Below are 27813 nucleotides of genomic sequence, written 5' to 3' on the forward strand. Positions count from 1 at the left end.
CAGTGGCAAATAAATAATTTCCAGGCTCTGAACCCAAAACAGCATTTAACATGACAAATATTTTCCTAACTACGTGTCAAACATTGAGGTGCTCATTTTCAAAGAAGATGGGACACCTCAAAATGCTAAAAAAAAAAAGTTCATGTCCAAATCCTGATTTGGAAAGTCAGAATTTGGACATTTCACGCTGCAGTTCATACAGATAGCAAAGGAACATGTTATATGCATGTTATGGGCAGATCTAGGGAGTCTAGAAGCAGGATGTGCAACAATTATTTTTAAATGGGAAAAAAATGTCCAGGTCTAAAAAGAAGGGTTTTTTTGAAATCTAGATCTGTTTCAGTCACATTTTAGTTTAAAAAAAAAAGGTGCTCTGGAGCAGCTGACCACTGGAGCAGTGGCGTAGTAAGAGTGAGCGGCGCTTGGGGTGGTGGCGCCCCACCCCTGCTGCACGCACACCCTCTTCCCTTTCCCTGTGCCTTTTTAACTTCTCCAGCGTGAGCACCATGTCTGTGTTGGCTCGCCCTTTGACGTCACTTTCTAGGTGCGGGTCCTGGAAGTGATATCGAAGAGAGCGCCGATGCCGACACGGGCAGCAAACTCGTGCCGGGGAAGTAAAAATGGTATGGAGAAAGGCAAGGGGCGTGCGTGTGGCAAGGAGAGGAGGGGACTAAGAGAAGGAGGGGTGCCACGCCCCTAGGAAGACGGCGCCCGGGGCGGACCATGCTCCCCCTTACTACATCACTGCACTGGGGGGATCTGATGCCTCCTTTATCCTCAAATGTTTGCGGTTCCCATCCCTCTCCCCTTGAAAGAGAAACCAGAAAGGAAAACCAGGCTGTAGGTCAGCTACAGGTATGATGACCATTCTGAACATGGCCGCGAGCAGATTAATGGAACAGACTAGTAGGTAGTGCAGTGGATTGTAAGCCAAGGGACACAAGTTCAGATACTTACACAGGATTTATACCCCACTAAGTTCACTGAAGTTTGCACTCAGTGAAGTTTCTTCATAAAAGAAGTCACTGATTTAAATTTACTAAACCGCGATAGCGGTTATTAGCGCAGGGAGCCGTGCCAAATGCTCCGCGCTGCTCCCAACGCCCATAGGTGTCAGGAGCAGCGCAGAGCATTCAGCGCAGCTCCCTGCGCTAATACCCGCTATTGCGGTTTAGTAAGGGGGGGAGTGGTAAATGAGAAAATTAATCTAACTGCTGCATTCTGACCAATCTGTAAATGATTGAGAAAGGCTTCTGTAGAACCAGGAAAGGCTAAATTAGAAAAGTCATTTCTGGACAATATAAGCAATTGTACCCTCACTTCTTGCATTCTGTAATTCGCTGATTGTCCAGCCCTCTTTGATGTGAACCGCCTAGAAGTCCAGCTAGTTTCTTTTGTAATCCGCCAGATTATCAAACTATTTTTAAATCCAGCAAAGTTGTTGTTTTTTGTTTTTTAGCAGATGAAATGATCTCTTGATTATCCGATTCGCATAAGTCTTCTTTGTTAAGAGATTGTCAACTCCTAAGATCCTAAAAGTACTCTCAAAAACAAAACAATCCACCCCAATATTGCAATGCTGAGATGGTAGTCCAGTGAACCAAGCCATAAGAACTTGCTTTTATCTTTATTCAGTTTTAATCTATGGGATGTAATTCAATTATCTATCAAATTAACACAGTTTAAAATGCCAGTAAGAGTAGTTGGCCAGTTGGTCTCTGGGCTGGCCAGTGAACCCAATATTCAGCGGGAGATAGCTGGCTATCTCCCGCTAAGTATCGGTTCATAGTCAAAAGCGCGCGCCGACAAAGGCGCGCCGAGACAACTGAGCACAAGGCGGAAGCCCGCACTGAAGAAAAACAGTGTTTTAAGGGGCTCCAATGGGGGTGTTGGTGGGGAACCCCCCTCACTTTACTGAATACAGATCGCGCCGGGCGTTGTGGGGTTGTAACCCCCTACATTATACTGGAAACTTAACTTTTTCCCTGTTTTTTAGGGAAAAAGTAAACTTTTCAGTATAACGTGGGGGGTTACAACCCCCCACAACGCCAGCGCGATCTGTATTCAGTAAAGTGGGGGGGGGGGTTCCCCCCCACCCCCGTCGGAGCCCCTTAAAACACTGTTTTTCTTTGGCGCGGGCTTCCGCCTTGCACTCAGTTTCCCCGTGCGCCTTTGTCGGCACGCGCTTTTGACCTGTCACCTAAATATCAGTGGATAGCTGGCCAAATGAGATTTAGCCTGCTAAGAGCCGTTCCCAGCCGACTAAGGTCTAGATTCACTAAGCTTACCAATCATGTCCCGACCAGTTTGCGACTCCGAGCCGATTCACTAACCTTCCTCCCAATCCGATCTGCACATGCAAATGAGGAGAAATGCCATGCAAAGTAGGAAAGCAGCGATTCACTAAAGAGAAGAAGGAACACCGACTGGACTGGCTGATCCAAAAAGAAGCGACTGCTGAGGACCAGTTGCAGCTGTCCTTGCCGGCTCTCCTGCTCTCTGCAGCCCCGAAATCATGCTCTCTGCCGCCCTGAAAATCATGCTCTCTGCCACCAAAGCGAAGTGCAATGCGAGCCTGTGTTTTTAACCCACGGTTTTAACCCATGGGTTAAAAGCCTTTTCTTTTACATCAAATACATCTGCCCCAACACACCGATGATTCCCCGCTGTTCCTTGTACCCACTCTACCCAAAAACAAGCCTCTCACACACACTGCTCATTAGAAACTTTTCTTGGGCCAGCGAGTATTGCAGCCACCCCTCCACCTTTGTTTTGACCTCGAAGACCAAACTCATGCTTGAATCGCATCTAGAGCCAACCAGGATGGTCTGTGCGTACATCACGATCGCTCTGCAGCGATCCATGGGGTGTGCATCCGATCAGGTAATTTGCATGGGGACTCTTTAGTGAATCAGTTGCCCGGCAAGACTCGGACATGGATCGCCCATGGATCACCCAGCAAAGGTGAGCTTAGTGAATCTAGCCCTAAGTCCTGTTGAATATATATATTTTTTTTTTTTTGGGGGGGGGGGGTTGATCTATTATGGCCCCAACCTGCATCAGTTCTAGTACCAAATGCTGGAACAGTTTTCCCTTTAGAGAATTTATGATCTCCTTACTTGTAGATGACTCCACACAAGGATATTTCAATCAGCATTCGGAATATTGAACTTACCTATGAGTAGTGCTTTCCCTGTCATGGTTATATTGTGAATGTCTTCCATTAAATTGTCACCTGCTTATTCCGCCTGTGAATCACACCAATGCAAATAAATTTTTACATTCCATTTTCCTGATTAACCTACAGTGCATTTTCCTTACCCCATAAGACATGTCGTTCGAATAATTATCTTTACCATGTAATGCCATTCTTCCTCACTTTCTTTCTACCCTGTCATTCCTGCCTTGCAATCAATTGAGCTTGTTTCATGCAATTTCTTGATTACACTTATGCTTTTTCCACTTCTTTTCTGGAACATATGCACTTTTGTGCCTTCACAGCCTACCCTGTCATAAAATTTCCCTCTTAGATGCTCAGCCAGTTATATCAAGGCAACAGCTTGGGATAAATAGCAGATTAACTTTGGCTAATTCACTTTTGACCATATATTTTTTTTTTTTTGGGGGGGGGTCATTTACCCCTGCCAAATTTGGCCAGACAGTGAAACTATACCCCAAAGAACACCAAGTGAAACTATACCCCAAAGAATACCCCCAGTGCTGCCTGGGAAACTGGTTGCCTGAAGAAAGTGTATCCAGTAACCAGAGGGAAAATTTCAGTTTTGTCCTGTTAATTCAAAAGATTAGCTGGACAGTCCCTTTGAACAGAGCCTTGCTGTTTTCATTAGGCACTTACATTAAGGGCTGCTGGAGAAGTAGAATTAAGGTAGATCAAAAAGCAGTAGTCACCTAAACCTAGGCAAATTTAAGTGAATTTTCAGTTAAAAATGTAGGAACCTATATCTGGCTGAAAAATCATCCTAAATTTAAGCTTCTAAGTGAAACATTAAATACGTTTTTTGAAAATTAACCCTTATATTTCTTTGTGTTTAGTTTAGACAACAATAAAATTGCTGATAAAGTCCTCTTATCAGTGGAGAAGAGTCTACGTTTGTATCCCTTTGATTTCCAAGGTTGTAGAATCATCACAGGACAGGAGGAAGGAGCTTATGGCTGGATCAGCATTAATTATATGCTGGGCAACTTCAAGCAGGTATGGCACTCGGGGACATCTAGAAACTGAAATATATATATATAAATTGCCAGTGCCTAGTTTCCCTGTTGTAGACTATGTATTTGCAGTTTTGTGTTTTTTTTAATTCCTTTAATTCCTAGCATGTTTGATTTTAAAGATGTTAATGCGGGTTTCTCACTTCTAGAAGATAAATCCTTTGTCTTCTTTCCATAATGAAAATGTATTTTCTTTGAGGTCAAACTCAGGATATCAAGTCCTCAAAGATGGGTGATGTCATTCAACAGAACCTGCATGGGAAAAGCCTTTCCAGCTAGAAAGTTCTGGAAGTCTTTGACAGATCCTACCATGCATGCAAATTCATGCTTTGTGTTTTCATGTGGGTCCTCTTCAGTCTTTGTTTCTCAGTAGAGCCAATGGGAGATATTGGCTCCCTTTGATATTGGCTCCCTTTCTCTTTGAAATAAATGATTTTTCTTGATTGTTTGCATATGGTCCCCTTCAATTCCCTTCTAACATCCCAAGACAGATTTTTTGAATGTTTTTGAGTTTTCTTTATATGAGTATTTTGCACACTCAGAGTTTAGTGACCTATTTTGTCAAAATCTAGTCTTTTGATTTTGAAGCATTATTTTCCAAGAAAAGGCCCCCATATGCTTTAATAAGTGCTATAAAAAGGTGAGGAGACCAAGTAGGTGCTTGTTGTGGGCCTATTTTATAGAGACATATAAGTTCCTATGTGTCTTTATAAAATATCAGTACAAACCCTGCAGGTATTACAGGTATGAGGGTCATTTCATAAATAATGCACACTTTTTAAAATTTACATTGTTGGGGTTTTTTGTTTTTTTTTCTTTCAAGTATTTCTTTACAGTCTTTCAATATACTGCCTCTTTTACAAAGCCACACGGCAACAGCCCCGAAACTCTTTAAATCTCTATGGGCTTCGGAGCCGTTAGCACAGGGCAGCCACTAGCACGGCTTTGTAAAAGAGGCCCATAGTCTCCCTGCTCTGCAATGACTGAGTCCCAACGTCTGGGAAGCTTCATTATTCCATCCAAGACACCATTTTTGTTCAGTTGCCGAATGGCTCGGGTACCGGCGGAAGAAAGCTCTTCCAGAGATGCAAAATGATGTCCACGCATAGGTTGTTTCAACTTTGGAAAAAGGTTGAAGTCTGGTGGACTCATGTCTGGACTGTAGGGAGCATGAGGTAACACCTCCCAGCCGTATTCATGTAGTTTTTCAATGACAACTGGAGAGTTCCATCTTCCCCACGACAAAAAAAATTTTAATGAGCTCAATCAAAAGTCAAACAAATGGTGATTTTTGCTTATGATCATAAAGGCATCATCATCACAGACAAAGTTCCATGTGGAAGAAGTGTCACAGCAGTGTATTATGATTTTTTTGCAAAAGAATGCATAGAAAAATGCACAAAACCCGACCTCAGTTGCTCTTGGCTGAGCTAATCATTCTTCGTGACAACGCTCGCCCGCACATAGGGAATGTCATTGAAAAACTACACAAACACGGCTGGGAGGTGTTACCTCATGCTCCCTACAGTCCAGACATGAGACCACCAGACTTTGACCTTTTTCCAAAGTTGAAACAACCTATGCGTGGACATCGTTTTGCATCTCTGGAAGAGCTTTCTTCCACCGGTACCCGAGCCATTCGGCAACTGAACTAAAACAGTGTCTCGGATGGAATAATGAAGCTTCCCGAATGTTGAGACTCAGTCATTGCAAAGCAGGGAGACTATATTGAAGGATTGTAAAGAAATACTTGAAAAAACACGTAAATTTAAAAAAAATAGTGTGCATTATTTATGAAATGACCTTCATAAAATTAATCCATATATATTTACACCTACTTAGGAGCAGGTGCAAATGTATATATGCACTTTATGAGCAACACAATTCACAACTCCAGCCATGCTCCACCAGAATTTCCCCCAAACATGCTTTCACCCATGTTGCATAAAAATATATTTTCTTGCCATCATATGCACTTTTATGTAGGTTTAATTTTATAAGTGACATTTTACATGCTTATATTTGCATAATGGGCAAAAGATCCTGTATAAAATTACCCTGAATGGGATAACTTTTGAGGGGACCACCTAGTTTTGGTCTCTCAGAGTGACTAAATGCAGTAAGAACATAAGTACAATCTTACAGGATTGGACCAGTGGTCCATCTAGCCCAGTATCCCGACTTTACGATGGCCAATCCAGGTCACAAGTACCTGGCAAAAACCCAAATAGTAGCATCATTCCATGGTACCGATCTCTTATAAAATGCCGACTAATGTGAAAGTATGGAGCAAGGGTGAAGTCAGTACTTGTTTGTAGATTATAATATTTCTTAATATGTCTATACCTACATGTACATGTATTCTTAACATCTATGCTAGTATTTTATAAAGTTAAATAGACACATACTTTACTTGTAAAATAGGCACATAACAATGTATAACTAGGCATGACTATAAAATTTCCTTCAAACAAGCAAATTCTATGTATGAGGCACCTAAATCATGTAGATGCCTACATTATTAATGAGTAAATCGGCCTAATTGACTTCAAGTAAAAGGTTAGTGTGACAGCTGTAGGGACTGTTTGAGGTGTTATGAAACCGGAGAATATTTTTATAAGGGGAGCTTCCAAGGAATCTTTAGTGTTAGTATCCCTAGACCAGTGATTCCCAACCCTGTCCTGGAGGAACACCAGGCCAATCGGGTTTTCAGGCTAGCCCTAATGAATATGCATGAGAGAGATTTGCATATGATGGAAGTGATAGGCATGCAAATTTGCTTCATGCATATTCATTAGGGCTAGCCTGAAAACCCAATTGGCCTGGTGTTCCTCCAGGACAGGGTTGGGAACCACTGCCCTAGACTATAGTCCATAGAGCTCAATTTCGCAGCCTGCCATGCTCTTCCTTCTCACAACCCCATCTGACTCATAGAGGACATACATTCATTTATTTATTTTTAACATGGGAATGGCAGAAAAGCTATTTGAGTTTCCTAGGCTCCATCAGTGGACCAATAAATAAAGGCGCTTGCTATGAATCCTAACAGTGAGCTCCAGAAAAAGCCTTGAGAAAGGGTGGTCTTTAAATTTGTATCAGCATGTGGCATAGCTGTTAAATAGTTCAGTGGATTAACCTCCCTCTCGTAAGAGGATCTGCTGACCTCTTAAAAGCTTTTGATATTTCTTTGCTGTTTCAGAGTTCCAGCTGGATGCCTTTTCAGCAAACATCGACAGAAACGTCAGGGGCCTTAGATCTTGGAGGAGCTTCAACACAGATAACATTTGAGCCAACAGACAGTATTAATGAATCGCCAGAAAATTTCATGCTTTTCCGCCTTTATGGTAAAACCTACAATGTCTATACACATAGCTTCCTTTGTTATGGGAAGGACCAAGCCCTTCGACTACGACTGGCCAACGATGTAAAGGTAAGCGGAACAGGTCTGTGGTCTGCAGGTACAGTCTAACGTTTTAACTTGTTGACATGGCTGAAGATGACACTTTTTCTAATTCCCACGGACCAGAAGTGTGTCTGAGTGCAGTTTCTGTTAAATGTACATGCTTCTGTTAACATCATAAATAACTTTTTGATACACGGATTACGATTTGCTTTCATTTTAGACAGATTGAAAACAGTTGTTAATGAGGAAACTCCCTGTGTCAAACAGTTATTCATAATGGAGAGAAACACATGTGAGTAGAGTGTCCCAACATTTCCTTTTCAATTATTTGTTAGGACTGATTATTTTTTCCAGATCTTGATGTTTGTGGATCATTATGGTGTGATTTCTGTGTGACATATGTTGTAGACCTGGTTATTTGAGGCAGTGGTTCTATTTTCTCTGTCAAAAATGACATCTGGAAGTGTAATTAACAGATGTAATCTCAATGGAAGCAAAAACGTATTTCTGGAAAAGTTTGTTCAGTCATTAAAGTTTCAAATTCTGAAAAATAAGGTTGACGCTAGTTCTTGCATTCCGCTACTGGGGCCTGATTTGCCAGAGTCTTTTCCTGGAGACATAGGATGGGAGAAAATTCCTAGAGAACCAGGTCCTTAATGATGTTTACATTCTACAGTGCTAGGCCTCCAGTGCTTCTCTAAGGGGGTCCTGATTTTCAGTATAATCCAAAAAGAAGAGCAGAGAGAGGCCTGGTCTTCAAACCCACTTTAATAGCAACCAAATAAAACCATAGTTGGATCCAAGATGGCCTTGGTCACAGGTTACTGAGCTACCGCTTGTAAAAGGTTCTTCTTAAAATTTAATTCCGTCGCTGGAAACTCACGACACTCCGGAACAGCTACCTTTTGGCAATATTGAAGATTTACTAAGGTGGATGCAAGGCGCCTCAGTCCCGTCAGTGATGCCCTTGTCTGAGACGCTTCCGGGGAACGGAATGGAGGCGTATCTGCGGGCTTTCGAGACCATGCTGAGTCCTGATGCGAGAGCACCTCCCCCTAATCCTCGGGCCACCAGTTCCCCAGGGGTTGAGAGGCAGCTGGAAGTCGACATGCACTATCCCACGAAGGTTACCGGGGATGGTGAGGCAGATACCGACTCGGGTTCCCAGAGTTTTCAGCAAAGCCTGAGTATGGACGAGGATGGAGGAGCATCAGGGTCAGACCCGACCCAGAAGAGAGGGAGAGGAGAGAAACCATAGCAGAACTCTATAGCAATAGACTTGCATTCTTTAAAGTGACTTTGGATGCCTTGTGGGATCTGGTTGCCAATTTAGTTAAGGCTGTGAATATTAATCATGAGTATTTTGAAGGGAAGATAAAAATGCAAGAGTTGGTCAAATAAAACAAGACCTTGGTGAATCAAAAACAAATGTCCAGAATATTAAGGAAGAACTCAAATCTTCTAAATTAATTCAAGAGACATTAATGAAGGACAATGTAAATTTAAGAAGGAAGATTGAGACATTTGATAATTTCTCTAGGAGTAATCTTAGATTGATTAATTTTCTTCGAATTACAACAATTACCCCACGAGAAATGTTAATAGAGATATTGGAAGTCCCTGAAGATTCACTGCTAACATTCACGCAGGTTTATTACTTGCCAAATAAAAATCAGAATCAACAACAGGAAAGAAACCAAAGTCCAATTGATGTATTGGCTTTACTTGAGCTATCAGATAAGCAAAGTGCTATACCAGCAACATTAATAGTGACATTAGCTCTTACTTTGGATAAAAATTGGCTTTTGAGAATTTTCTTTAAAAATAAAGAGAAAAAGTTTTTGGATTTTAAGATACAAATGTTTCCTGATTTGGCAAGAGACAAACACAAAGGCAAAGAAAATAATTTCTCTTATTAAAACCTGGAGTTTTAGATATTGGGGCGACTTTATCTTCGTCACCCATGCAAGTATATAATACAATATAATTCTCAGAAATATGTTTTCTTTGAGCCATTCCAGCTGACGGCTTTTCTCTCTTTCTCCCGTCTGAAGAAGGGGAAGAAATGACGGCATTAAGTGTATTAGATGCCTGTATATCAATTAACCGTGTGCTACGCTTCTTATGAATTATTCTTATTATGTTGTTTATATTGCATCTTGGATCTTATTGTGGACTTGAGTTGATTAAGCAATATCTTTCTCTATACATTTGGGGGAAAAAAAAATTTTTCTTTGTTTTAAATCACTTTCTGTACAAGTTAAATCTTCAAATGTTAATTTGGAAATTATAAATAAATAAATACATTTTTTTAAAAAAACCCATACATGAAACAGTTTAGTCAAACATAGGCTTCTGGTAAATCATGGACTCAACATGGACCGTGTTTCGGCTAGAGTGCCTGCATCAGGAGTCCTAGAACAAATTATAAAAATGCCATATGACATAATACATAAATAGAAATAAAACCAGACAATAACAATTTTAAAAGCAATAATATAAAAGCAGGAATGATCAGACATACATGATAATAATAATAATAGCTTTATTTATATCCCATCATACCTTTTTAGTTCAAGACGGTGTACAACAAGAGGAGCTGTAGGACAGCGAGGTGACATTACATCAGTTAGATTTGGGAAGGAGTGAAAGACAGTTGAGTGATGGGGTGGTAAAGGGAAGGAGGTAGGAATATGTAAGACGAGATAGGTGATGAGCAGAATTGAAGGGTCAGATAAATTTGTTGAATAAGTGTGTTTTTAGTATTTTTCTGAATGAGTGGTATGTTAGTGCATTCAGGATTAGGTCTCTTAAGGTGCTGTTCCATATCCCCGCTTGAAAGGAGAGTGTCCTGTTGAGGAATCTTTTGAATTTGCATCCTTTAGGAGAAGGAAATGTGAACAGTAATGTTCTGCGAGAGAGGTAGAATTTGTCCTGTAGGGTGAGGTGTTGTAGGAGGTGGTGGAGGGGGGGGGGAAAGAGCCAAGGAGGGTCTTGAATCAGAGGCACCCAAATTTGAACATTATTCTAGCCTCGATAGGTAGCCAGTGAAGTTTCTTGTAGTATGGGGTGATGTGGTATTTTTTCAATCCAAAGATTAGTTGAACGGCTGTGTTCTGGATGAGTCTCAGTTTCTTGGTAGGTTTTTTATGAGATCCTAGGTAGATTATGTTGCAATAGTCCAGTGAGATCAGGACTAGAGACTGGACCAACAATCTGAATGATGTGAAATCGAAGTTTGGTTTTAGGGTACATAGTTTTCATAATAAGAGGAAGCATTTTTTAATTAGGATGTTGGTGTGGGCTTCGAATGTCAGTTGCTGATCTAGGGTGACTCCTAGGATTTTGATGGTAGGGTTGATTGAGAAGTTCCTACCATTTAGGTTGATAGTTGATTCTGTTGGTTTATTTGTTGGGGAGGCCAAGAAAATCTTGGTCTTTTCCGGATTTAACTTTAATTTGGAGTTTGTTGACCATTGTTCTACTTGGTTGATGATTGATGAGATGAATTGTCTGGGTTTGGTTGACAGTGTAGAGATGGAAACAATAATTGTGATATCATCGGGTTGATGTATGATTGGAGGTTTAATTTGGATAGTTCCTGGCCTAGGGAAGACATGTATAGGTTAAATAGAATGGTTGATAAAGGGGAGCCTTGGGGGACACCACAGGGGTTGGTCCAAACCTGGCAATAGGTTTGCTCGCTGATGACTTGGTAGGATCGGTTTTTTAGGAAGTCTCTAAACCAGTTGAGTACATGGCCTGAGATACCTAGCTGGTTGAATAGGATGTCATGGTCCATCAGGTCGAAAGCGCTGCTAAGGTTGAATTGGAGTATTAGTGCATGTTTCCCTAAGTTGAATAGTTGTGTGATGTGATATATGATGGAGGCTAGGGCTGTTTCGGTGCTGTGGTGTGAGCGGAATCCTGACTGGTATTCGTGAAGTATTGAGAATTTATCTAGGTAGTTCATAAGGGCAGCGTTGATCAGCCCTTCCATCAGTTTGGTGAAGAAGGGGATGTTGGCTACTGGTCTGTAGTTGGATGTTGTTGATTGTATACCGGTCTTTGTAGTTCTTTACAATGGGTGAGATGAGGATGTGGCCATTGGGTTGGGAATTCACCGCTTGCCATTAGATGAGTGATCCAGTCAAAGAGCATAGCCTTGAAGGGGATGGGGGCTGCTCTCATGATGGTGGGTGGGCAGTTGTCTAGGCGGCAAATTTTGTCATATTATAGAGCTTGCGAAATAGGAACCAGGTAGGGGGTTCAAAGTGACTACAGTTCATATCTACTGTGATTGAGTCAGAGTGTGTGGGTATCTTTGTTGGGGAGGGGCTGAATGGAGGGAGTTGGAAGGAGGTTCTGAGATTGAGGACTTGAAATAAAGTGCGAAATTCTCGACGGTTGGTAGTTGAGTGGAGGAGGATCTTTTGTGGTGATCATTTTCAAGTAGTGTATTGATTAATCTGAAAAGTTTTTTGCTGTTGGTTGTGGGGGATCCAATTTTGTTGGAGCAGAACGTCGTTTTTCCTTGGTGATTTTTTTGTACTCATGGATTTTGGATCTCCATATTGCTTTATCCTCTTCTCTCTTTGTTTTGTTCCAGATTCTTTCAAGTTGGCATGCTTTTCTTTTGAGTGAAGTTAGTTCTGTGTTGTACCACCCGTCGATTAAGTGTTGTTGTTTTTTTTGCCTTTCTTTAGTGGGGTGATTTTGTCTAGGATCTGGTTGCTGACGGTGATCCAGTTAGTGCTGAAGTCTATTTCTGTGTTTGGGTTAGAAAGTAGATTGAAGTTGGACCAGAATTCTGTGGGATTAAGGGAGGGTCTGAAGGTAGTTTGGTTATCTTTTCTGTGTGGGTGTGGGTTGCTCCATAGTATTTGAAAGTTAGCTCTCAGGTGGTCTTACCAGATGGTGTCTGTCCAGATTACATCTGTTAGGTTGATGAGCGAGGAGTGAGGGTCTTTAGATGAGAAGGAGATTAGGTCTAGGTGGTGGACTTTCTGGTGGGTGGTGGTCGTGAGAGGGACGAAGAATCCCAGGGACGTTAAGAAGGAGGATAATTCTTTGACAGTTGGGTTGTCTTGTTGCTTTAGGTGGAGGTTGTCACCAAGTAGTAGGTTGTGTTTGTCTTTGGAAGTGTTTAGTAGGAGGAATTCGGAGAAGTCTTCATTAGCGTTACTTCATCTGTTGGGAGGGATATAGAACCAGAGTGGTGTTCAGGTTGTTGATTGGTGAGATAAATGACAAACCAAAAAATGAAAGTCAAATTCATGAGAAAACTATGAAAAACAGAGTACATAACTGAAATATTTCATCTATCAACTGAGGTAATGTGACTGCTAGAAGCACGTTCAAATATCCATCAAGAATATATCATGAAGGGGAAAAAAAATGATGATTCTATACATTCAAATCACACCATTGCTAATCTTGATTTTGCTATTCAAATAAGCAAATAAACATTCCACTATCTACAACTCAAGCATGTCCGGCTATATTGTTCACTAGCTGCAACTGTAGATTCTGTATTTAACCTATGGATGTATGATAACATCAATTGAGCTACAAACAGTTGTTTCATTTAAAAATAGTATCAAACTACTTAAACAACTCAATGCATTGTTCACAAGTCAAGCATGATACCTTATTGCAAGGTCAAACATCAGCACACAAAATGCTCTGAGCAGGCTTAAATGAGGCAGTTAGAAAGACTCAAAAGAGCTAATAAAAAAATCTCTAAACAGGTTTAAATAATGTAGTTAAAAAAGGATGTTGAATAAAACATGTCAATGTAATCACCAAATTACCCATAGTCTAAAAATGCTATATATACAGCTGACCTGAACTCTATTTAGGTAGTAGTTATGTGCTCATATTCAGAGAAACTTTTCAAGCTAACCAGTCCCCATATGGAAAAAAAGTGAAATAGATGGTATGGGAATACCATACCCCGTAAACAATTAATTAACTAAAATTTAAAATAAAAAAAATAAAAACACGCACTCATAGCGATTGATCCAATGCAGACACAAACTGATCATTAAAAATTTCAGTGTACTTACAAAAGGTCATAAAAAGCCACATGTCACCACAGAACGTCAGAAGTATAAAGGTATAAAAACAACCACCAAACCCTTTGGTTTGCTCAGTTATAACGGACACAGCAACAGAATGGCATATATAAAATATATATAAAAAAGGAAGCCATGGCCACTGAGTGACATTTATATAAAAAATGCAGCAATAGAGTGGCATATATAAAAGCATAATAAAATTTTGAGAAGAAAAGACGAATTGAATTGTTAACACAACTTAGGGCTCCTTTTACTAAGGTGCACTAGCGGTTTTAGCGAGTGCTACAATGCCGCATGCGCTAAACGCAAATGCCTCCATAGAACTTATGTTAGTATTTATTGTATAGTGCGTGGTTTGCGCGCGCTAATCTTGAACACGCGCTAAAAATGCTAGCACACCTTAGTAAAAGGAGCCCTTAGTTTCAAATTGAGAAACCCAAGACTCCTCGTAATAACTTAATCAAAAGAAAACTTACCACTATGGAGAAGCCACAGTACGCAATACTCCTTTGGAACAAAACTCAAGTGAAGCTAGCCTACGAATAGCACTGTTTAAAAAAAGGCAGCTGCTGGTGACATGTGTTAAAAAAAAGATTGCGAGATGTCAAAATTCTAAAATGGCGGCAACTAATAGTACTGTGAAAGAAGCCCAAGAATGACGCTGTTTAAAAATGGTGGCTGTAGGTGACGTACAGTATTTTAAAACAGATTGTGAGATGTCAAAGTTCTAAAATGGCGGCAACTAATGATACTGTGTAAAAATGGTGGCCATTGGCGACGTGTTGATAAAATATCCTCTTAGAGGATCGCAAGATTTCAATACCCATAAAATAGCTACAGTTGGTGACATTAAAATGGCGGCTATTCAGTGACATGTCAAATGAAAAACATAGATCTAATAAAAATGCATTAAAAAACCAAATAACATATGGTCAAACTATAAGGAAAAGTTCAGATAAAATACTAAAAAAAAAACCCCATTCCAAATGGAAAGGATAAACAAAAGGAAAAATACAGTATAATTAAAGTATAAAAGAATCCTTGTATATAGATATGATTTTGTGCTGTAAATCCTTAAATACAATTATAAAGTAGAGAATTGAAACAATAAAATGGAATAAAGTAAAAATTAAGAAAAAATTGTGGCTGGTTACATTGATAAATTAACATATTATTCATGAGCAAAAATTCAAGTCCAACTCTGTATTTAAGCCTTCAAATTGAAAAATGAATCTATGTTCCAGTCTTAAGTTGATCCACATTACAACCCCGCCATCTTGTGGTCAATTGTCTTATAGCACAAAATTTTAAATCTTAAATCATATGTCCTACAGAGATCCAATGTTGCACCAAGGGTGTAGATCAGGGGTGCCCACACTTTTTGGGCTTGCGAGCTACTTTTAAAATGACCAAGTTCAAATCTAGCAAATGTGGAATGGTAGTTTCAGGATTCCTCAAATGAAGCAAAATATCATCTGCATACACAGAGACTTTATATTCCTGACCTGTATAAGGAATACTCTGAATTTCCTTTACCTGTTGAATAGCCAACAACAAGGGTTCCAGAACAATATCAAACAGTAAAGGAGATAACGGACACCCCTGTCAAACTCCCCTCTCCAGACGAAAACTTTCTGAAAAAGTATATAATCTGCCAGAAGGGGAACTATACAAGGTTTGAATCATTTGTAGAAATCCGGAACCAATACCAAACCCATTGCTTGATACATGAAGGTCCATTCTACATGATCAAATGCCTTCTCTGTATTTGGCTGGGGAAAGCTGCAAGAATTGCTCTAGCATCTTTGCAAAAACCAATTGTGGAGGGTGGGATAAATTTTCCCAACTTTTATAGGTACCATCAGGCCTATATATTGCGTCAAAACATGTATTGGATCCTCCCCGAGTTCATGGAAAATCTTCCAGACTGGTTATGGTTGGAATGGCAGCTCCTTTCTCCACTGAGATTATGTCACGTTTTAAGTATCAAGCTACCTAGGTTGTATAAGGACAATAGAATTTTATTTGACACATGGCAAATTTTAAAATATATCAACAATTTTACATCTATTCCAATACACAAATCCATGTGTCAGTACCTCTGGCTGAACTCCAAGATTCAAATTGGCGGGTTTAAGGTCATTTGGAAGCATTGGATGAAAGCAGGTATACGCACTTTGGATGATGTAATATCAGATGGTAAGCTGCTTGACTTTTCACAATTGCAACATATGTTTGGTCTGGCTAAATCTCAAAATTACAGATGGTTGCAATTGATGCAGGCCATTCAGGAAGGGTTCCCTGAATGGAAAAATCTTAAAAATCAATATAGCTTGCCGGTCCTGTGTTTTCAAGTGGACTTTCTGGGACACCAGGCCGCTCAGTGGTATAAATTACTATCAGGATGTTTGAATAAGAAACCAAAGACTGGTCTTCGTGACATTTGGAGCATTGAGATAAAGCATCAGATTACTGCGTCTCAATGGCCACGAATTTGGACTTGGAGGATGAGATGTATGGTGTCTGCATCTATGAGACAAACATGGTTTTTCTTATTACATAGAGCATTTTGGACCCCAGTTCGTTTGCATAAATTAAGATAGTTCAGAGTCTAATAGATGCTGGCATTGTCATCTTGAAGCTGGGACTTTGGATCATTTATTATACTACTGCCCCTTGATACTTAAATTTTGGAGATCTATTTGGGATCAAGTAAACAATATATTGGAAAATCCAGTGGCATTGACGTACGATACCATCCTATTTGATACGAGGGCTAAAAGCCAAATATCTGTTCTAAATAAAACTTATCTTTATAATGACAGAGGTTACCATTTTGAGGAACTTGAAGAATTGGGATAGGTTAAATTACACATTTTGGTGGGATTCTCTTTGTTATACATTTAAAATGGAGCGAATGATGGCTATTCAGCAGGGAAGTTACAAGAAATTTATGGATGTTTGGGAACCGTTAACTAAGATTGATAAATGACTTCTTTTGATGTTCTTTTAAACATACACATCCAGGGTGGGGAGTGGAGGTCTGCTTTGGAATTGATTTAGGGGTTTTGTTTAGAGAGAACTTGAAGGTATCTAATTTATTGAGTACTAGGTGGGAGGGTGGGAGAAAATACTTTTTCATTAATACATGTAAGTTTAATGTGCTTTACTTTTAATATCATATGTACATGTATTTATTGGTGTGCACAACTGAAGTTTGGAAACTGAATAAAGATTAAAAAATAAAATAAAATGATCTACCAACAATACAGTTTTAAAAAACACAAAGCACACTGTACACAGAGAAAATGTTAATTATCATTTATATTCTGAGTTTTTTTTTCAAAGAGATCAAGGCAGATGACTTTATGCAATGTCACCTCAGTAACAACAATACAAAAATAGACAAATATACCCCCTCCCTTTTTACTAAACCACGATAGCAGTTTATAGCGCAGGGAGCTATGCTGAATGCCCTGCGCTGCTCTCGATGCTCATAGGCTCCCTGCGCTAAAAAACGCTATTGCTGTTTAGTAAAAGAGGGCCATAGTACAAAATATAGACAGCAGATATAAATTCTCAAAATGGCCACATTTTGATCACTAAATTGAAAATAAAATCATTTTTCCTACCTTTATTGTCTGGTCATTATTCAAATCATTTTGGTCCCAGGTTCTGGTTGTCTTCTGATAACTCGCTTGCCAGGGTCTCTTGCCCATTTGTCGTTTTCTTCTTTCTCTTTGCTAACCATCCATCTTCCATCTCTGTCCTCCCCTTCCGTTTCCCTTCCCTCCCTCGGAAGTCTGGCATCTTTCCTTTTTTTCATCTCCATCCACAGATCCACCTTTTCTCAACTACCCTTTCATCCAGCATCTTTCCCTCCTTCTCCACCACCCCAGGGTCCACCATCTCTCCCTTTCTTTTCCCAACTACCCTCCTATCCAGTATCTCTATCCCCCCTCCACACCATCCCTTGTGTCCAACTTCTTCCCTTTCTGTTCCTTCCCTCCCTAAATCCCATTGTCCACCATCTCTCTCCCTCTCCTCTGTTTTTAGACCCATTATTTCTTCCCCTCAAAGTCCAACATATGCACGTCTCTTTGAACCCCCTTCCCTCCCTCCCTCCCTCCCTCCGTGTACTTCTACTCTAGGGCCCCCTCCCCTGAAGGCCTGCACCCCACTCCTGAAGGCCTGCCTGTCCCCCCGCTGAAGGCCTGCCTGTCCCACTGAAGGTCTGCGTGTTCCTCCCTGACCTCCCGCACATCCATTTACCTAATTCCAGCAGGGAGCAGCCTGCAGAGAGGATAGCCGTTACTTTAGCGATCCTTGCAGGTTGCCATAGGCTGCAGGAGCTGTCTTCCCTCTGCTGCGGTCCCGCCCCTCCTGAGTCAGAGGCAGGATCACAGCAGAGGGAAGACGTGAGGCCTAGGGCAACCTGCAAGGATCGCTAAAGTACCGGCAATCCTCTCTGCAGGCTGCTCCCTGCTAGAATTAGGTAAAGGGATGCGCGGAAGGCCAGGGAGAAAGCCGGACACCACAGCACTTCCCAATTGACCCTCCCTCCTCGCCCTCTAAAGCAGGAGCGGCGGTGGTCGGCCAGGAAGAGGCAGCGCTGCCGATCCTGCTTTAGGGGCCAAGGGGGGAGGATCAGTCACTGAATTGGGAGGCCAATTTTTTTTGTTTGTTTTAAATCGTATCAATTCACCCAAAGTGAATTGATTCAAATCGGGCAGCACTATTCCAAATCTTGGCTCTTACCACAACAGGCGGTGCACCACTTCTGTCTCCTGTAGAAGGGCACTAAGCTCCATCCCCCGCCGACCTTCTAACCCTGCTCTGACAGCACTCTGATTGGCCGGCTTTCTTCAAGAGGCAGATTGATTACACACCAGTCAGGAGGGGGAAAAAAGAGAGGTAATTATGATTGGCCGGCATTCTCCAGGAGGTGGATTAATTGCACACCGGTCAGGAGGGGAGAAAAAGAGAAGGGAAACAGCATGGCTCCGCAATCGACTTGGGTTGCCTGAGCGATCGACCGGTCAATCGCGATCGACATATTGGGCACCTGTGTTGTAGATGTTATGTTTCTAAGAATGCAACTCTTGTGCTCAAATGATCCTGGTTTTCAGCATTCTTTCAGTTTTACCTATGTATAATAACTTACATGGACAGATTATCATATATATAACTTGTTTTGATATACATGTGTTGTGATGTAATCTAAATCTAATGATTTTAATTGGGTGTTGAAAGATGGACAGAATAAGAGAATGCTTATACACAGAACAGGAGCCAAATGGCATGTGGCTACCTGTTGTGTGTGCAAGTTCAACTGATGGAGAAGGAAGAGTGGGTATTTTGAAATCTTGCAATCCTCTAAGAGAACATTTTAGCAACATGTCATCAGCAGCCACCATTTTTACACAGTATCATTCGATGCCGCCATTTTAGAACTTTGACATCTTGCGATCTGTTTTAACTTACGTCACCTGCAGCAGCCTACACCTTCTATGCTAGTCTTGGTTACCATAATGGATGAATCTTCCTCTTCAACATCTTCCCAGCATCCAGAGTATACTCACTCTTTTCTCCAAAAGATGCTTATGAGTTTTGTTAAATGTTATTTTAATAATGCATCTGAGATTCCTTGGCTGCCGTGACCTAAAGAGCTGTCCCAGTCTTCAGGCTTTAGTACACATTCGTATCCTACTCAAAGCCTAGGGATCTGAGGCTAAGTGACATCATGTTGAGAATAAAAGACTGGATGGATGTGAGCAGATTGAAGCTTAACAGAGAGAAAACAAAAGTGATGCTTTTATCTAGAAACACAACTGAGATCCCTTTGGCCCCTGTCTTGCATTTATCCAATGTGTAATTTAACTCTGGAATTCATTGCCACAGAATGTGGTGAAAGCAGTTAGCTTAGCAAGGTTTAAGAAAGACTGGGGTAAATTTCCTAAAAGAAGCCATTATTAAGATGGATTTGGGACAATCTGCTGCTTATTTCTAGGATAAGAAGCATAAAATCTGTTTTTACTCTTTGGGATTTTGCCAGATACTTGTGACCTGGATTGGCCACTGTTGGAACACAGGACACTGGGCTTGAGGGTCCTTTAGTTTGCCCACTATGGCACCTCTTATGTTCTTATTGTCTGACTAGTGCACTTTGAAGAATGGTCTGAAATTTGCCAGCTAAAACTTAGGGCTCCTTTTACTTAGGTGCGCTAGCGTTTTTAGCGCACACAAAAGATTAGCGCGCGCAAACCATATGCTAAATGAAAAATCCTAACGCAAGGTCTATGGAGGCGTTGGCATTTAGCGCACACGGCATTGTAGCGCACGCTAAAACCGCTTGCGCACCTTAGTAGAAGGAGCCCTTGATGCTAAGAAATGCAAGGTCATGCATCTGGGCTGCAAAAACCCAAGGGAACTGTACAGGTTAGGGAGTGAAGAACAAGATTTAAGGTGGCCAAACAGGTTAAAAAGGAGACGGCAAAAACTAGAAGGATGCTTGGGTGCATAGGGAGAGGTAAGGCCAGTAGGAAAAAGGAGGTGAGACCTCATTTAGAATATTATGTATACTTTCAAAAATGTAGTGTAATGTAATCTAATCTGAATTTATGTATCACAGTTATCCAGCACAGGTTCAAGGTGATTTGCAAGTTAAGAGGCCCATAAGGAAGTATGGGGAATAGTAGATACATGGAGTCGGTGCAGAGGAAGGTAACTAAAATGGTTGGTGCTCTTCGTCATAAGGCGTATGGGTACAAATGCATGACCTTGCATTTCTTACCATCAAGGGCTCCTTTTACTAAGGCGCACAAGCGATTTTAGCGTGCGCTAAATGCCAACGCCTCCATAGACCTTGCGTTAGGATTTTTCATTTAGCATATGGTTTGCGCGCGCTAATCTTTTGTGTGCGCTAAAAACGCTAGCGCACCTAAGTAAAAGGAGCCCTAAGTTTTAGCTGGCAAATTTCAGACCATTCTTCAAAGTGCACTAGTCAGACAATAAGAACATAAGAGGTGCCATAGTGGGCAAACTAAAGGACCCTCAAGCCCAGTGTCCTGTGTTCCAACAGTGGCCAATCCAGGTCACAAGTATCTGGCAAAATCCCAAAGAGTAAAAACAGATTTTATGCTTCTTATCCTAGAAATAAGCAGTAGATTTTCCCTAATCCATCCATTACTCTATAAAACTCCTGCTTTCATCTACAAATTGTTAATTCCATATACTTCCAATAGAATTTTGAGATCCAATGAACAGCATTTGCTAACAATTCCTTCTCTCAAAATTATTAACACAAGGCGACAATTTATTTTTTCTGTTACGGCTCCTCAAGCCTGGAATTCTCTTCCTATTTACTTGAGAGAAGAACACAATTTAGAAAAATTCAAAAGTAAATTGAAGAGTTTTCTTTTTAAAGACTCATTTGAAAATTAGTTATCCAATCAATTTTAATCTGATTCTATTATTTTATTGAAGCTTTTTAACTTTACCCCCCCCTTGTTTTTTCCCTAAACAAGTTATTTCTGTCAAATAATTTGTAGTTCTTTTCCTTTTTCCTTCTGTTTTTAGTTTTGTCAAGTTTGTTAATAGTCCTGTAGGACTTTGTGTTTGTCATGCATTGTTTTGTTTCCCCCAGCACTGTATTTTTATTATGTACATCGCTTAGAATCAAGATTGAGCGATTAATCAAAATTTTATTAAACTTGAAACTTAATAATGTCTTCTTTTAGGAAATTTACTCCAGTCTTTCTTAAACCTTGCTAAGCTAACTGCTTTCACCACATTCTGTGGCAATGAATTCCAGAGTTAAATTACACATTGAATGAAGAACTATTTTCTCCTGTTTGCTTTAAATTTACAATAGCTTCATTGCATAATGCATATCCCCTAGTCCTAGTATTTTTGGAAAGAGTAAACAAGTGATTCCCATCTACTCATTCCACTCCAACTCAGCATTTTATAGACTTCTATCATATCTCTATGAGCTGTCTCTTGTCCAAGATGAAGATTGTTTATGGTTTTTATTTATATCCCGGGTGCCAAAAACACATACATAATAAAATACACAAATACATACACTAAAAATACATAACCATACAAATACAATACCATATTAATAAACACAAACACACATAAAATGAACATCAACTGTCAAGTCTTCACGTCATCTTATAAACTGATATAAAATGTATACTTTGGCAGAAAGACATGAAAACGGAGATATGATAGACATTTAAATGCCTATGTGGGGAAAATAGGCATGAGGCCAGTCTTCTTCAACTGAAAGGAAACTCTAGGTTGAGAGGTGTGACCGGATGATAGGCAAGGCAGAAGCCAAGCCTAGAGTTCTTCAGTACATGTACTAACCGAGCGATTAAGTTCAGGCTGGTAGAAAGTTGGATAAAGCACATTCAGAAAATTCAATTTCTAAGGCTTCTTTTGCAGTCAAAATTTATTAGAGGCAAAACAAAAATGAGCCTTTATGAATTGGGTTCCTAGATCCAGGACCAGTAGTGTGCAAAGGCTCTAAAAAGGTATAAATATGTATATGTGCACTCTACAGTCCAAGGTGTACCTAATCCCAGGCACAGGAGAAGAGGCTCACCCAAGCTGTAATTTTATAAAAGCCCTTTTCCATGTGTAAAAGAGGCTTTACCCATGGAAAAAGCTTGATAACATTACACACATTAGAAGCAGAATTGAAACTTCTACCTGCATGTAATGCTACAGTGCTTTACACTGGCAAAGCCCTGAGTGAGGCCGCTCTTGTTTCTTTGTAAACTAGCTGTTCTGCTTGTGCCTGGTACCAAATATATGTGCTTCTGTAGTGATGCTATGCATCATTTAAGCAAGGCTCTACATTCACTAAGCCTGGTCTAAAACACCAGGATTTTTTCTTTTTGCTATAAAACGTATCTACTAGTGCAGGGGTAGGAAATTCCGGTCCTTGAGAGCCGGAGCCAGGTCAGGTTTTCAGGATATCCACAATGAATATGGATGAGATGGATTTGCATGCACTGCCTCCTTGAGATGCAAATCTATCTCATGCATATTTATTGTGGGTATCCTGAAAACCTGACCTGACTCCAGCTCTCGAGGACTGGAATTGCCTACCCCTGTACTAGTGCAATAGGGGTGCCATTCTGGACAGTAGGGTATTTTTCCCATGCTTGTGAGCCATGCAGAAAGAATCTATTACAGGGTTTCAATTCCTCCTCCTCTATTGCCCCCTTCAGTTTTTTCTTTTGCAGTAAACAGGAAGGTGTCTTTCTGATCTGCTCTGTATATTTCTTTATTATTTTCAGTATTTTTCACGGTTTTTGCAGCTCAGCAGTGCAGGGGAAAGCTCTGCCTGTGTGGAGAATAAGCTGACTTGGGTCTGCAGCTGGCAGGTTAATCATTTGGAGACCTGTTTGGCCAGTGTGACGGGGAGCAGGGTCAACCAAAGGCAGAGCCCTAAATCCCAGCACCGCCAACTGAGCGGATGCTGAAGTGACCTTGAGTAGGAATGCTTATCTAATTTAAAAAGTCAAAACGCTTTTCTTCTACAGAAATCAAAGTTCTTTAATTTCCCCTTTTCTGGGTGCAGTAGCAAATTAAAGTCCAAGTGCCTTCACTCAGCATGGTCAGTTGTCAATAACAAACAGTTCTTAATAACAGAAAAATATGCAGTTTCTTCTTTATAACAGCTTGAAAACACAGTTCAAACCTTAACATAATGGCATCTTCTCCTGTGTGTCTTCTCCACAAGGCAAGCAATTGCCAATTGGGTTCATAAACGCCGAGTCCTTCAGAATAGTGATTTCTTGCCACACTTTATGATTATTAGCTGTATTAACAGTTCATCGCAACTTCTATTTTTGTTTTTAAAACTTCAGGCACGACTCTTTCCTGCCCTCAATCCTCTTGCTATGGCTGTATCATTTCTCTTCTGAGATAGTTTGCCAGTACTGTGTGATAGGAGACATTTCTATGACTCATTAATCAGTCCCTCTCTCCTGTGTGCACTGAGCTTAATCATTTACCATCTCTACTGAGCCATCAACATCACTATAGACTCAGTGGAATAGGGGCAACCATTCCCTGAATGTCATTTGTCCCTTCCATGTGTGAAAAACTCTCAAATGAGTCCTTAATCAAGTGTGTGTCTTAGTGCACTGGGATCTAAACAATGCTCATAATATTAGCTGGAAAAGATTGAGTTCCCCTCCCCCCTTCACTACTTAATTCATTATGTTTCAATTGTTGGCTCCTACTGCATGTTTTGCTGTGAACCTTCAGAGAAACATTCATCCTCACTCATAACACAAGACCCTTCTGGCTCAGTTAGACTCTCATCAGATACAGATCTCATGTCTATTTCTGAGTTATTCCATACTACAGTGTTTTTCAACCTTTTTTGGGCAAAGGCACACTTGTTTCATGAAAAAAATCACGAGGCACACCACCATTAGAAAAAGTTAAAAAATTTAACTGTGCCTATATTGACTATATATAAATATATAGGAATCAAATAAACACAAAGAAAGTATTTTATAATGCTGCCACCGCCACTGAGGAATAAGCTGCCACTGCCGCCATCGGGAACAGGCCGGCACCGAGTTCTCCCTGCTTCTCTTCCCCGCAGGGCCGACCAACTCTCGCCACCCGTCGTCAATTCTAACGTCGGAGAGGACGTTCTAGGCCAGCCAGGCAGCGATTGGCTGGCCCAGAACGTCCTCTCCGACGTCAGAATTGACGCAAGTGGCGAGAGTTAGCCGGCCCCACAGGGAAAAGCAGGGAGAACTTGGCGCCGGCCTGTTCCCGATGGCGGCGGTGGCACTCAAGTGGCTAAAGAGCCGCAGTTTGCCGGCCTAGGGACAACACTGGAGGGTGGCAAGCTGTGCACCCCCTTGGGATGTAAACCCGGGGTGGGGCAGACCGCTCCCCCCCCCCACCCTGGTATGCCACTATCTGTACCTCACTCCCTCCCTATGACCAAAAATTCTCCTTTCTTCTATTCCCCGTGTACACAACCATCTCTTTCCCTCCCTTCCTCTCTCCCAAGTCCATTTCTTCTGTGTCCAAAAACGCATTCCCTCCCCCACCTCAGCATCTCTTTCCCTCCCTTCCTCTCTCCCAAGTTCATGCCTTGTGTCCAAAACGCACTCCCTCCCCCCTTTTGTGTTCCATGTTTGCCTCCCAGCCCATCTTTGCAACTTTCTCAGCAAAACGAAGCTCAAGCCGCGAGGCTTGTCTTCTGCTTCCTGTCTGCCCTGCCGCACACAAATAGCCGAACGGAAGTATTCTCCGACGTCAGCGCTGACGTCGGAGGGCAGGCTTTGCTTAAGCCCTCCCTCCGACGTCAGCGCTGACATCGGGGAACGCTTGCAATCGGCTATATGTTAGCTGCAGGGCAGGCAGGAACAGAAGACGAGCCTCGCGGCTCGAGATGTATTGAATTCCGCGGGTCCCCCGTCCAGCTCTCTCCTGTCCACGTGGGGCGGACCGCTCCTCTCCCTAGACTGGTGGTACTGCCCTGATGGCGGCCCTGACCATACGGCACACCAGGCAACATCTCGCGGCACACTAGTGTGCCGCGGAACAGCGGTTGAAAAACACTGCCATACTAAGTTTAATCCTTGATGACACTTATCTGCCTGACTTATCTGGTAGAGCCTTTCAGTAAACTGCCTGGACTCAGGTTTTCTCCCTTCCATAGCTGTGAGGTCCAAAGTAGAGAATGACACGGTGACACAATTCATCAACTTCCCGTCCCCGCAGATAACCGCGGGAAACCATCTTCATGTCATTCTTTAAGGAGAGAGGGAAGAATCAGAGTATGAATGGCCACAACCACTGACCTGCAAGCTTTGCTTTGAAGAATGCTGGTATAGAAGGACCGAGGTTGAAATAGACACTACAGAATGACAGTCTCTGGTATCCAGAGCAGATATTGTGATGTCATAATGCCTCATTCCACCAGTGCCTAAGAGCCAATCCCATCAGTGATGTTACAATGGCTTCATTATCCTTGGCTCACATAAGAATCAGAGTATGAATGGCCACAACCACTGACCTGCAAGCTTTGCTTTGAAGAATGCTGGTATAGAAGGACCGAGGTTGAAATAGACACTAGAAAATGACATGGGATTATTTCCCGCGGTTATCCGCGGGGACGGGAACGATGATTAATTTTATCACCATGTCATTCTCTAGTCCAAAGGCATAGAATGTGTGCCTTCCTGAGGTCTGCTCTGGATGAAGTTCTGCTTGGGGAGAGAGCTGTGCCTCCCTATCCTCTGATTCTCAACCTGTTTAACTACAGCATTAGAGAGAGCTAAGGGTCTAATTGACTGTTTCTGTGATGGCTTAATTGCTCTCAATGAAGCCTGCCTTGATATGTTTTGAGTGCTGTTTCCTTCACCTCACCCCCTCCCTGCCTTCTGCAAGGGGCTGTGGGAATGAAACCTGTCTCTGGCTTCTGAATGGCAAAATGCTTACTACAAGGCAAATAAAGCTTGGGCTCAGGAATGTTTTCAATTCCTGCAGGCTTCTTTTCTGCTTTACAGGCACTGCTGCTAAGTTTCTTCTCAGTGACAGGGTTTAAAACTGATGAGACTCTTGATGACATAGGGGCTTCTGCCTTTTCCCTGTCATACCAGCCTGCAGAAAAGTTTGTGGAGCTCAGGGTCCATATCCCTAGTAGCTTATCTCGCCTACTGAATCACAGGGGCTTGAGTGTGGCTCTTAGGCATCTGCAGGGGGCTCAGCGGGGCTCTTCAGGGTGCTGATTGTAATTTTGCCTCCCCCTTTTCAAGTAAATAATACTATCGGGGTAGATGATCAGTCTAACTTCTGTCCAACGGACAGTCCAAAAATCTCGGATCTTCTCTCTCATACTGTACACCTCCCAGAAAACTCTGTTCCTCAGATAAGCCACTCTTAACTGTACCCTTCTGCTCCACTGCCAATTCCAGACTTTGTTGCTTTCATCTAGCTGCCCCTATGCCTGGAATAAATTACCTGAGTTTGTCCGCCAAGCCCCTTCCCTTGTTTAAAAGCAGACTGAAAACTCACCTTTTTGATATAGCCTTCAGTCCTTAACCCTACTCCTCTGCCCTCCAACCCAGCCTACTGGTTAACTGTTCCCCAATGTTACCGAAGACCGCTGCTCTGGACTGCCGCGAGGCTCCAGCGGCACTACATCTCTTCACTTCGGCATTGAAGAAAAGGTAGATATCTCGGGCAGCATTAAAAAAGAGTTGTACATAGTAGAACTCAACGGCGTACTGTTCAGGCCAATGGGTCTGCGGCCATCTTGAATCTCCCTTCCAGAACAGAACAAATTTATAGTTCGGGTAATCTCTCCATACCCCTCCTTCTTATGTGTTCCTGTATAGGATTATCACCTGCTTTGGTACAAACTGAAGAAGGAGGAGGAGTTGAAAACCTAGAATGGATTCCATTTGCATGGTTCGCGAGCATGGGGAGAATATCCTAAAATCCAGAATGAAACACCTATCTACTAGAAAACTATCTCTTTTTCTTGGTGTGTTAGAGTACAGTTAATAAAACTATTTGTTTATCTTTCTGTTTGTATTCTGCTTTGTGATTGTAATTGGCTTTTTGTATTTGCAGAATGCAGGCAGCACCAACCTCCAGAATCCATGTTTTAATCCAGGATATGTGAAGAATATGAGCGCAGTTGATCTGTACGGTAGCCCTTGCACAGCTAAATATAAACTCTTCTCCAGCTCATTCATTCTAATCACAGGGACTGGAGACTATCATCAGTGCCAGCAGAACTTGCAGGATATGTTCAACAAAACAGAGTGCCCCTACTCTCGCTGTTCTTTCAATAGGATCTTCCAGCCGGAACTGAGCGGGAACTTTGGGGTAAGTCTATGCCTCTCCTTCTGTGGAAATCACTTGTGTTTGCTATGCAAGGTGCTCCTTTATGTCGTAGTGTGGCTGAGTTCATTGATGTTTTGCAAGTTGTCCCTCTTGCCACTGCTGAATGTATGTATATGAAAGATTTTAAGACTATTAATCCAATTGGGGGGTCTTCAAGCTGCCTGGCCTACTCAGGCCCACTTTTCAGCTTTCCCA

At 41.6% G+C, this 27813-nt stretch overlaps 1 protein-coding gene across 4 annotated transcripts in view; it reads left to right on the plus strand.

The window, feature by feature from the left end:
• ENTPD1 (ectonucleoside triphosphate diphosphohydrolase 1) overlaps positions 1–27813 on the plus strand; it is a 163290-nt gene that overhangs the window by 121848 nt on the left and 13629 nt on the right. For all 4 annotated transcript variants that reach the window (XM_033941892.1, XM_033941890.1, XM_033941891.1 and 1 more), the window contains 3 exons: positions 4054–4213; positions 7430–7660; positions 27343–27600. In XM_033941892.1, coding sequence (XP_033797783.1) covers positions 4054–4213; positions 7430–7660; positions 27343–27600 — 649 coding nt within the window. The remainder of the gene's footprint in view (positions 1–4053; positions 4214–7429; positions 7661–27342; positions 27601–27813) is intronic.

The sequence above is a fragment of the Geotrypetes seraphini genome, chromosome 4 (genome assembly GCF_902459505.1).
Source record: "Geotrypetes seraphini chromosome 4, aGeoSer1.1, whole genome shotgun sequence".
NCBI lineage: Eukaryota > Metazoa > Chordata > Amphibia > Gymnophiona > Dermophiidae > Geotrypetes > Geotrypetes seraphini.